This window comes from Lissotriton helveticus, chromosome 1_1 (assembly GCF_964261635.1).
Source record: "Lissotriton helveticus chromosome 1_1, aLisHel1.1, whole genome shotgun sequence".
Taxonomy (NCBI): Eukaryota; Metazoa; Chordata; class Amphibia; order Caudata; family Salamandridae; genus Lissotriton; species Lissotriton helveticus.
This window is the reverse complement of record NC_136057.1, coordinates 2,093,909,238-2,093,921,764: the sequence shown is the minus strand read 5'-3', so window position 1 is coordinate 2,093,921,764 and position 12,527 is coordinate 2,093,909,238. Positions and strand designations below refer to the sequence as shown.

The 12,527-nt window shown below is 49.7% G+C and overlaps 1 protein-coding gene across 1 annotated transcript in view; it reads left to right on the top strand.

Annotated features, from left to right (window-relative positions):
• The window catches only part of SPATA1 (spermatogenesis associated 1), a 451,261-nt gene that overhangs the window by 143,782 nt on the left and 294,952 nt on the right, over positions 1-12,527 (top strand). Inside the window, exon 3 of the mRNA XM_078645859.1 lies at positions 7,197-7,314. Within this exon, the coding sequence (XP_078501985.1) occupies positions 7,197-7,314 (118 nt within the window). The remainder of the gene's footprint in view (positions 1-7,196; positions 7,315-12,527) is intronic.

Genomic DNA, 12,527 nt, shown 5'->3' with positions numbered 1-12,527 from the left:
GGCATTACAGCCGTCTTCGGCCCGGCTTGCTTGAATCCTGATGGTGCAGTGAGCAAGGGACTCACATCTGAGCATACCCTTCCACACTTGTGGTGGCCAAAACGATTCATAAAGGGGGTGGTGATGGACAGAGTATCTGAATTAAGCAGAACACTCCTACCCAGTCAAAAGATCAGGGCTTGATCCATCACCGTTTTTTAGCTCACTGCACCATCCCAGCTCAGAACCTGGCTACATGCAAATTAGTCTGACCCTGGCCCAGTGCATCATGGGAACAGGGCAGACCAAACTACCAAGCCAATTCTTTACTGGAAAGGAAACAAGCTTCCGGGGACCGGTTTCTGGCATTACAGCCGTCTTCGGCCCGGCTTGCTTGAATCCTGATGGTGCAGTGAGCAAGGGACTCACATCTGAGCATACCCTTCCACACTTGTGGTGGCCAAAACGATTCATAAAGGGGGTGGTGATGGACAGAGTATCTGAATTAAGCAGAACACTCCTACCCAGTCAAAAGATCAGGGCTTGATCCATCACCGTTTTTTAGCTCACTGCACCATCCCAGCTCAGAACCTGGCTACATGCAAATTAGTCTGACCCTGGCCCAGTGCATCATGGGAACAGGGCAGACCAAACTACCAAGCCAATTCTTTACTGGAAAGGAAACAAGCTTCCGGGGACCGGTTTCTGGCATTACAGCCGTCTTCGGCCCGGCTTGCTTGAATCCTGATGGTGCAGTGAGCAAGGGACTCACATCTGAGCATACCCTTCCACACTTGTGGTGGCCAAAACGATTCATAAAGGGGGTGGTGATGGACAGAGTATCTGAATTAAGCAGAACACTCCTACCCAGTCAAAAGATCAGGGCTTGATCCATCACCGTTTTTTAGCTCACTGCACCATCCCAGCTCAGAACCTGGCTACATGCAAATTAGTCTGACCCTGGCCCAGTGCATCATGGGAACAGGGCAGACCAAACTACCAAGCCAATTCTTTACTGGAAAGGAAACAAGCTTCCGGGGACCGGTTTCTGGCATTACAGCCGTCTTCGGCCCGGCTTGCTTGAATCCTGATGGTGCAGTGAGCAAGGGACTCACATCTGAGCATACCCTTCCACACTTGTGGTGGCCAAAACGATTCATAAAAGGGGTGGTGATGGACAGAGTATCTGAATTAAGCAGAACACTCCTACCCAGTCAAAAGATCAGGGCTTGATCCATCACCGTTTTTTAGCTCACTGCACCATCCCAGCTCAGAACCTGGCTACATGCAAATTAGTCTGACCCTGGCCCAGTGCATCATGGGAACAGGGCAGACCAAACTACCAAGCCAATTCTTTACTGGAAAGGAAACAATCTTCCGGGGACCGGTTTCTGGCATTACAGCCGTCTTCGGCCCGGCTTGCTTGAATCCTGATGGTGCAGTGAGCAAGGGACTCACATCTGAGCATACCCTTCCACACTTGTGGTGGCCAAAACGATTCATAAAGGGGGTGGTGATGGACAGAGTATCTGAATTAAGCAGAACACTCCTACCAAGTCAAAAGATCAGGGCTTGATCCATCACCGTTTTTTAGCTCACTGCACCATCCCAGCTCAGAACCTGGCTACATGCAAATTAGTCTGACCCTGGCCCAGTGCATCATGGGAACAGGGCAGACCAAACTACCAAGCCAATTCTTTACTGGAAAGGAAACAAGCTTCCGGGGACCAGTTTCTGGCATTACAGCCGTCTTCGGCCCGGCTTGCTTGAATCCTGATGGTACAGTGAGCAAGGGACTCACATCTGAGCATACCCTTCCACACTTGTGGTGGCCAAAACGATTCATAAAGGGGGTGGTGATGGACAGAGTATCTGAATTAAGCAGAACACTCCTACCCAGTCAAAAGATCAGGGCTTGATCCATCACCGTTTTTTAGCTCACTGCACCATCCCAGCTCAGAACCTGGCTACATGCAAATTAGTCTGACCCTGGCCCAGTGCATCATGGGAACAGGGCAGACCAAACTACCAAGCCAATTCTTTACTGGAAAGGAAACAAGCTTCCGGGGACCGGTTTCTGGCATTACAGCCGTCTTCGGCCCGGCTTGCTTGAATCCTGATGGTGCAGTGAGCAAGGGACTCACATCTGAGCATACCCTTCCACACTTGTGGTGGCCAAAACGATTCATAAAGGGGGTGGTGATGGACAGAGTATCTGAATTAAGCAGAACACTCCTACCCAGTCAAAAGATCAGGGCTTGATCCATCACCGTTTTTTAGCTCACTGCACCATCCCAGCTCAGAACCTGGCTACATGCAAATTAGTCTGACCCTGGCCCAGTGCATCATGGGAACAGGGCAGACCAAACTACCAAGCCAATTCTTTACTGGAAAGGAAACAAGCTTCCGGGGACCGGTTTCTGGCATTACAGCCGTCTTCGGCCCGGCTTGCTTGAATCCTGATGGTGCAGTGAGCAAGGGACTCACATCTGAGCATACCCTTCCACACTTGTGGTGGCCAAAACGATTCATAAAGGGGGTGGTGATGGACAGAGTATCTGAATTAAGCAGAACACTCCTACCCAGTCAAAAGATCAGGGCTTGATCCATCACCGTTTTTTAGCTCACTGCACCATCCCAGCTCAGAACCTGGCTACATGCAAATTAGTCTGACCCTGGCCCAGTGCATCATGGGAACAGGGCAGACCAAACTACCAAGCCAATTCTTTACTGGAAAGGAAACAAGCTTCCGGGGACCGGTTTCTGGCATTACAGCCGTCTTCGGCCCGGCTTGCTTGAATCCTGATGGTGCAGTGAGCAAGGGACTCACATCTGAGCATACCCTTCCACACTTGTGGTGGCCAAAACGATTCATAAAGGGGGTGGTGATGGACAGAGTATCTGAATTAAGCAGAACACTCCTACCCAGTCAAAAGATCAGGGCTTGATCCATCACCGTTTTTTAGCTCACTGCACCATCCCAGCTCAGAACCTGGCTACATGCAAATTAGTCTTACCCTGGCCCAGTGCATCATGGGAACAGGGCAGACCAAACTACCAAGCCAATTCTTTACTGGAAAGGAAACAAGCTTCCGGGGACCGGTTTCTGGCATTACAGCCGTCTTCGGCCCGGCTTGCTTGAATCCTGATGGTGCAGTGAGCAAGGGACTCACATCTGAGCATACCCTTCCACACTTGTGGTGGCCAAAACGATTCATAAAGGGGGTGGTGATGGACAGAGTATCTGAATTAAGCAGAACACTCCTACCCAGTCAAAAGATCAGGGCTTGATCCATCACCGTTTTTTAGCTCACTGCACCATCCCAGCTCAGCACCTGGCTACATGCAAATTAGTCTGACCCTGGCCCAGTGCATCATGGGAACAGGGCAGACCAAACTACCAAGCCAATTCTTTACTGGAAAGGAAACAAGCTTCCGGGGACCGGTTTCTGGCATTACAGCCGTCTTCGGCCCGGCTTGCTTGAATCCTGATGGTGCAGTGAGCAAGGGACTCACATCTGAGCATACCCTTCCACACTTGTGGTGGCCAAAACGATTCATAAAGGGGGTGGTGATGGACAGAGTATCTGAATTAAGCAGAACACTCCTACCCAGTCAAAAGATCAGGGCTTGATCCATCACCGTTTTTTAGCTCACTGCACCATCCCAGCTCAGAACCTGGCTACATGCAAATTAGTCTGACCCTGGCCCAGTGCAACATGGGAACAGGGCAGACCAAACTACCAAGCCAATTCTTTACTGGAAAGGAAACAAGCTTCCGGGGACCGGTTTCTGGCATTACAGCCGTCTTCGGCCCGGCTTGCTTGAATCCTGATGGTGCAGTGAGCAAGGGACTCACATCTGAGCATACCCTTCCACACTTGTGGTGGCCAAAACGATTCATAAAGGGGGTGGTGATGGACAGAGTATCTGAATTAAGCAGAACACTCCTACCCAGTCAAAAGATCAGGGCTTGATCCATCACCGTTTTTTAGCTCACTGCACCATCCCAGCTCAGAACCTGGCTACATGCAAATTAGTCTGACCCTGGCCCAGTGCATCATGGGAACAGGGCAGACCAAACTACCAAGCCAATTCTTTACTGGAAAGGAAACAAGCTTCCGGGGACCGGTTTCTGGCATTACAGCCGTCTTCGGCCCGGCTTGCTTGAATCCTGATGGTGCAGTGAGCAAGGGACTCACATCTGAGCATACCTTTCCACACTTGTGGTGGCCAAAACGATTCATAAAGGGGGTGGTGATGGACAGGAACAGACTAATTTGCATACAGCCAGGTTCTGAAACTGGGATGGTGCAGTGAGCTAAAAAACGGTGTTGGATCTAGCCCTGATCTCTTGACTGGGTGAGAGTATTCTGCTTAATTCAGAGACTCTGTCCCTCACCACCCCTTGTTGTAAATATATGGGATTCACACTTCAGCAGAGGTAATAAAAGCACTAGTCTATGCTGACAATATCATGCTCACCCTGACTAAATCCAAAGCTGCTCAACCATCGCTTGTGGCCCTAATAGAGATGTTCTCATTATTTTTGGGGTACAAGATCAACTGGTTGAAGTGTAAATCACTTCCCATGTTCTGTTCCACCGATAGAGATCTCTAATTTGAAATCGGTTGCACATAACCTAAAATACTTGGAGATACTTCTAAATACACGGCTCAGCGATATAGTCACTAATGGTCTCCACCCCCTGACCTGCCAAATTAACTTGAACTTCCGATGATGGAAAGCACGGAACCTCTCATTTTGGGGCTCGGTATAAGTGATTAAAACGTTGATTGCCCCTTCCTATAATTATGTCCTGAGATTGCTTCCTGCCATAGTCTTTTCATTTTTTTACTTCTGTATAAATGTTTCCTTATGGAGATCTCCATCACTGCAGCAGAGATCTCCCCGTGGTAAAGTATAGGAGGAATTTTAAAAATTTATCAAACTTTAACAAAATAGTAAAAACAGATTACGTTAAATTCTAATGTAAACTCATTTTATTGATTTATTTTAAATGTTAAAAATTCTGCAGGATTATTACGTTAATTTTGAATTAAGTATTTAGTTACATATATTAAATTAAATGTGTTTTTAATGATTTATTTTTATAAAACCTCCTAAACTGAAATGTTTGTATTTATTTGATATGTATTAAAATTACAATTTTTTTAAATAGGATTTATTGTAATACATAACATTTTTTCATTTAAAAAACATTTATTTTTAAATAAAAATAATATTAAATATGTTATCATTAATGTTTTTTGTTATTAAATTAATATATTTTATTTAACTTTTAATTTTGATTATATATATATATATATATATCGTCACAAGGTTGTCCCACCTTTCAGAACGCACACAAGTAGTCGGCAGAGTCCCGCTTTTTATTAGAGGTTTCCTTTATTCATGGCAGCCGGCAAGCAGCATCTTGATCAATTTCAGGCCCCACGCATTTCGGAACAACATGTTCCTTGATCACGGGCACTTGGCATGTGAATGAGGCAGAATAGGCGGAGGTAAGAGTCACCTGTTTTTATTTCATCCTCCAGTAGATAGCCCTCCAGTGGGCGTGGTTAATAGCTCAGCATTCTGGGACTCGTAGTTCCTTCACCTTATCAATTACGACCCTTCGGTGGGCTTCTGCCGCATTGACAATAATTTTTGCCTTCATCTCTACCCTCCAGTGGGTTACAAGGTGCCAACCTCCGGTTTTACTTCCAACAAACCGCTCCTTCTGCCATCAGCGTTGCAGTTCTGTCTGCACGAGGCAGCCCATATTTCAGTCACGGCGGTGCAATTCTCCCGACCGGGACTGGCCAGTTAAAACATCGTCACAAGGTTGTCCCACCTTTCAGAACGCACACAAGGAGTCGGCAGACAATTTCAGGCCCTACGCGTTTCGGAACAACATGTTCCTTGATCACAGGCACTTGGCATGTGAATGAGGCAGAATAGGCGGAGGTAAGAGTCACCTGTTTTTATTTCATCCTCCAGTGGATAGCCCTCCAGTGGGCGTGGTTAATTTCTCAGCATTCTGGGACTCGTAGTTCCTTCACCTTATCAATTACGACCCTTCTGCCTCATTCACATGCCAAGTACCCGTGATCAAGGAACATGTTGTTCCGAAACGCGTAGGGCCTGAAATTGATCAAGATGCTGCTTGCCGGCTGCCATGAATAAAGGATACTGCTAATAAAAAACGGGACTCTGCCGACTCCTTGTGTGCGTTCTGAAAGGTGGGTCAACCTTATATATATACACACACACACATTTTTTTATAAATCGAACATCATTATTTTAATATCACTTTGTTTCTGATGGGGTTCTATGTTATGTCCCTGCCTCCATTATTTTCTGTGGAAGTGTGTGCCGTGTAGGTTGCTACTGGTCCTTTTTGGCTGTAGGAACTTAGACTCATAAATTTGGCCCAACCCCTGTTTCAGGGGATTGGAAGGTGCAGGTTAATACTTTTGAGTAGATTTACTCTAGGAAATTGTGAATAGTCCAAAGTTGTAAAGTTACTGAAAGTGGAAGAGCAAACATACATGCGCAAATTACTCCCAAGAGTAAGTTAGCATTGCGACTGTTTGCAAAGAATTTATCATACTCATAAAAGTGCCACCCATTAGGAACCAAATAATAAGCATCTAGGAGACTCTAGGAATCGACCTTTTAGCTCTCACCGCATTCAGGTCCACAGTACTCTTCACATTAACTCTAAACAACATTTGTCCTATCTTAAGGTCCTGGAAACTAAGGTAGAAGATATTTCCTTGCTGATGTTTTTTTGTTAGGAAGTAACCCACTGCTATGCCCTAGTGCATACAAGGAAAAGCACCAGCCTCTGCAGACATGACTCCTCAACGTGGGTACAAACTATTTGCTACTTCCCTTCTGATTCACGAAAATCTAATCCACAACATGTATTCCTTCACGGGACAAGACCACCTTCTTCCGAATTTCTCTGCTGTCACATGGAGAACCACTTTGTTGCAGGCACATCATCTTCTCGATGTGAAGCATATTTACTCCATGCCCTGAGGCTTAATATTCCCTGTCCATCTGTAGGTATATAGAGGTACTTTCGACTGCAGAAAAGCGTTAAAAGCAAAGTAATTACTTTAAATCAATATGCATTGCCACTATAACGCCTATTACAATTTATGGTATGGGATTCCAAGTTGAATAATTAATTCTGGTGTTTTAGGGCATCTCCTGATATGAGGCTACGAGAACTGAGAGAGCGACTGGGAGAGTTCCTTTGGGAAGATGTCTTGGCAGATACCTTTCTCTTTCTAAAATGTGTGGGAAGAAGTCTTGCTGTGGTAAGTAAAATGTTATATTGTCTGTGAGATCTCATAAGAGAAAATCGGAAGCCTTTCAATAATGAATGTGTTGCCACATGTATCTTCATGTGAAGGAAGACTTGAAATATATTTACCTGTGTGATGACATGTAATGTAGGTAGTCCTATGAATTAACAGCTTTCTAGCTTGAGGACATCCAAAGCAGGAAATCACATGATTTGATTAGTTTCTGGATTCAAGGAACTTGTTTCACATATTTTGCTTGGTTGCATGTTGAATCAAACATAGGGACAACACTTGAAAACCACAAACCCAATCTCTTTAGCTCTTTAACAACAGAACAAATATACTTCTTACCATATCTTTTGTGAGACCACGACCCAGTCAGTTGTCCAGTGTTTTGAAATGATTTACTTTTCAGTCGCCAGCCCTAACAAGCATATTTGCTTTTGCAATTTTAGCAGATCAGCTGCGTCTCACAGCAGATTAGCTGTGGATTCGTCAGCTGAAGACAGATGATTGCACTTAAAATATTGATCATAGATCCAATACTTTTGCATTTAGTCATATTTTTTTTATCTGATACCCCATTAAGGCAGGATTTCACAACCCTGCCTTTGAACTCTCTAAAATTATTTACACAAGACTAAGGGGCCTATTATGGCTTACAAGGAGTCATAGGTTCCACCCACCATATTACGATATAACCACCAACGCGGCAATTGGAAAGTGTTCAATAATACTGAGGCTTGTGCTGTGGCCCTTGAAAAGGTCATCAGTACAAGATGCAGTGTTCTTGAGCACTTTGTGCAAACTCATGCACTGTGTGACAGGCACCGTGTGGTGCCTGGCACACGGTGCATGAGTGTGCGTGGGGGGCACTACATGTGCTCGCAGGGCCACATTTCAGTGGCCCATGGGGGCCCATGGGGGCCTTCTAATCCCTACGGCTGTGCCTGTGCAGGCACCGCCTCCATTGTAGGGATAGGATAGGATTCCTACTGCTGCCCTGACAAGATCCTGGATCCTGTCGGAGGAGGTGGTCTTTCCCCCACTCTCAGCGCTCCGACCGCCAGACCGTTGCCCTGGATGTCAGGCGAACCACTACCGACGCCTTGTCGGTGGCTATCCGCCCAACATCATAATGAGGCCCTAGGAGATATTTCTGCATCAGGAGTACTTTCCTGAGCATATTTCTTTCATTCACAGGGAGCTAATGATTTATGGCAGCTGATTAGCTTGCCCATGTTCATTTGTATTGATTAAAGTCCATAGGGAGGTCTGTGCCTGTTGATCAATTACAGTAAGATGGATAATAATTTCCAAGATCCAAAGTTCTTTTTGTGCTTTTTAAGCAAAAGGTGATGTTTTAATTATTCATTCCAACAGTACAATTACACAGAGAACAGCTTACATGCGTTTCACCCTATTGGCCAGAAGGCAGACGGCTTTTTCAAGGCAAGAAAATCTTGTTGTGGTCCTGTAATTATAATATTCTGTAAAGAATTGAGAGAGGTCTTTGCGGTCCCAGAACTGCTATAGCAGATTTTCTTGCCTTGGAATGAATAATTAAAACGGCGCATTCTGCTTATAAAGCACAAAAGAACTTTGGATCTTGGAAATTATTTACCATCTCAGGGCTCTCAAAATCCACTCACCCGTTTGCCTCTCCTGCATGTCCGGGCCCAGTAGCCTCAACGTTGGCCCAGGAAGGTGAGCAGCCCCATGCCTGGGACACAGCTGGGGTCTCTGAGTCCCTGGGACGTGCGGCCCCCGAGCCCTGCTAGGACAGGCGGGAGCCCTACCGTGAAGGCTCAGAGTGGGCAGCTGGGAGTCCTATCGGTCCCGGCCATCTGGTCGCACGCAATGCTTTCCAATGGGGCGACCAGATGGCCAGGCTGCTCTGGAAGTCCTGATGAGGGGCCATTTGCCTCCCCAATCACAGCGAGGGCTCCAGGAAGTCGGGCTCCTCCGCGCCCTGGGTCCCCTCTGCTCTGCCAAAGCCCGGGACGGGGTTCTGTTGTGCCTGGAGAGCCTATCTTGTTTGGCTGGGTTCAGGAGCTCCAGGGGCCCAGGGGAGGGTGCCTTTCACACTCCAGGCTCCATCCTCGGTCTGGCCGCATGGCAGGGTGCCCGGGATGCTGTCTGTCGGGCCCGGGGAGGCTTCCTCTGTGCCTGGGTCGGGTACTCCGGCCCTGGGCCCCGTTCCCCAGCCTGCCACACTGCCAAAGGCCCAGGACAGGGTTCCGTTGTGCCGGCAAGGCTTCCCCTCTGGGAGTCAGACTGCACTGTTGGGAGAAAAAAACATTGCCAGGCGCTCGGCCTGGGAGTCCCCCCCACCCACCCATGGGCAAGGAAGGGGGCTCCCGGTGCGATGGGATCAGGCAGCCCCACAGCTGCCGGTCCCTCCCAGGGTAAGTGGGAGGGACCGCGTGAGTCTTCAAACCCATTGGCCCAGCCGCACAGGACCAGGTCAAACCGGGTACCTGGCAACAAGGAAGGGTTGCTCCACCTGCAAGTCAGCCGTCTGTTGCCGGGCGGCCCGAGCCATGCCGGCGGGCTGGCGATCAGCCCACCCTCGCCCGGGTCGGAGGCGCCGGAAGGGAAGAGCCCATCCCGCATGCCTCCCACCAAGAGGAGCTGGGGTCCCCTCACAGGCCTGCACCCCCTTTCTCTTTCAGGCCACCCTGCCACTTGAGAAGGGCTGCTCGTCGGTCACCCGTAACCCGGCCTCAGGGGCCCCGGCCGGAGCTCCTGAACTCAGCCAAGCAAGGGGAGGCTCCCTGAGCACAACAGAACCCCAGCCCGGGCCTTTGGCAGTGAGGGTGTGAAACCGTCGAGAGGTAAATGGGTGGGGTCCGTGCAGTCCGCCCGGAGGATTCAACATGGCCAGTGGCCTGGAAGTTCTGGATCCACTCCACCAGCAGCTTCATCATGACCGCGGGGCCGAGGGAGATTTGACCACCTCCCCGCCCTCCCCTGGGGGCGCGCCGGGCGGTTGAAGGGGGGACGGGGCCCCCTGCTCCCGGCGCGACTGTCGACTGGGGCAGACTGTTCTCAGCGCGCCCTGACCGCGTTGAGCCGCCTGGTGGGGAGGCCCACGCCAGGCACCAGGGGTCTGCGGTGACGTCGGTTACCCATATGACCTGTCTTGAAACACAGACCAAGGAGTCTAACAGGTGCGCGAGTCGGAGGGCCGAGCAAAACCCTGTGGCTCAATGAAGGTGAGGGCCGGCGCATGCTGCTCTGTCGGGGAGGTGGAGCATGAACGTGTGTGATAGGACCCGAAAGATGGTGAACTATGCCTGGCAGGGCAAAGCCAGAGAAAACTCTGGTGGAGGTCCGTAGCGATCCTGAGGTGCAAATCGGTCGTCCGACCTGGGTACAGGGGCGAAAGACTAATCGAACCATCTAGTATCTGGTTCCCCCAGAAGTTTCCCTCAGGATAGCTGGCGCTCGGAGCCCCCCGTTTTATCTGGTAAAGCGAATGATTAGAGGTCTTGGGGCCAAAACGATCTCAACCTATTCTCAAACTTTAAATGGGTAAGAAGCCCGGCTCGCTGGCTTGGAGCCGAGCATGGAATGCGAGTGCCTAGTGGGCCACTTTTGGTAAGCAGAACTGGCTCTGTGGGATGAACCGAACGCCGGGTTAAGGTGCCCGATGCTGACGCTCATCAGACCCCAGAAAAGGTGTTGGTTGATATAGACAGCAGGACGGTGGCCATGGAAGGCAGAATCCGCTAAGGAGTGTGTAACAACTCACCTGCCAAATCAACTAGCCCAAAAATGGATGGCGCTGGAGCGTCAGGCCCCTACCCGGCCGTTGCTGGCGTTGAGAGCCGCGGGGCTAAGCCACGATGAGTAGGAGGGCTGCTGTGGTGTGCACGGAAGCCCGGGGCGAGGGCATAGGTGGAGCCACCGCAGGTGTAGATCTTGGTGGTAGTAGCAAATATTCAAACGAGATCTTTGACGGCCGAAGTGGAGAAGGGTTCCATGTGAATAGCAGTTGAACATGGGTCAGTCGGTCCTAAGAGATGGGCGAGCGCCATTCGGAAGGGACGGGCGATGGCCTCCATTGCCCTCGGCCGATCGAAAGGGAGTCGAGTTCAACTCCCCGAACCCGGAGTGGCGGAGACGGGCGCCCTCGCAGCGTTCAGTGCGATAACGCAAACGATCCCGGAGATGCTAGCGGGAGCCCTAGGAGAGTTCTCTTTTCTTTGTGAAGGGCAGGGCGCCCCGGAATGGTTTCGCCCCGAGAGAGGGACCCGAGCCTTGTAAAGCGTTGCGGTTCCGGCAGCGTCCGGTGAGCTCTCACTGGTCCTTGAAAATCCAGGGGAGATGGTGACAATCTCGCGCCGGGCCATACCCATATCCGCAGCAGGTCTCCAAGGTGAATAACCTCTGGCATGTTGGAACAATGTAGGTAAGGGAAGCCGGCAGGGTAGATCCATAACTTCGGGATAAGGATTGGCTCTAAGGGCTGGGTCGGTCGGGCTGGGGCACGACGCCGGGCTGGGCGCATGCTGTGGCTGGACGAGGCACCTCCCTCCGGGGCGGCGGCGACTCTGGACACGAGCTGGGCCCTTACTGTGGATCGCCCCAGCTGTGGTGGTCGCCTCTCCCCGTGCCCCCTCCCCGGGGGCACGTGCCGGCGTTCTGCCTTGGCCGGCTCCTAGCAGCTGACTTAGAACTGGTGCGGACCAGGGGAATCCAACTGTTTAATTAAAACAAAGCATCGCAAAGGCCCGAGACGGGTGTTGACACGTTGTGATTTTCTGCCCAGTGCTCTAAATGTCAAAGTGAAGAAATTCAATGAAGCGCAGGTAAACGGGTATACCTCCCAGTGGTCCCGCCGGTAACTGCCTCTGAAGTGCTAGACTCTGCATAGAGAAGCATTTAGAGACAGGCCAAACAAGTTTTTATCATGGCAGCGAGTGTGATAGTGAGAAATGGCGAAGCAAACAAACCCAATTCCAGATGGGGTAGTTCCTGGAGAATAAAAACCCAGTTAAGATGGCGTAAGGAGGTGCTGTCTTTCCCAGAAATCATTAACCTCCTCACCGAATTTGACAAACCAGCACTAGCTTCCAACAATGCAACAAATAACAACGATTCAGATCACGATATAGGCCCTAGTTCACCCCTTATAGCAGAAGAAGACACAACAGTAGACCTCAGCAAATCCATCGAGTTTGTAGCCACCTCAGCCAAGAATGACATTGGTACAGCAA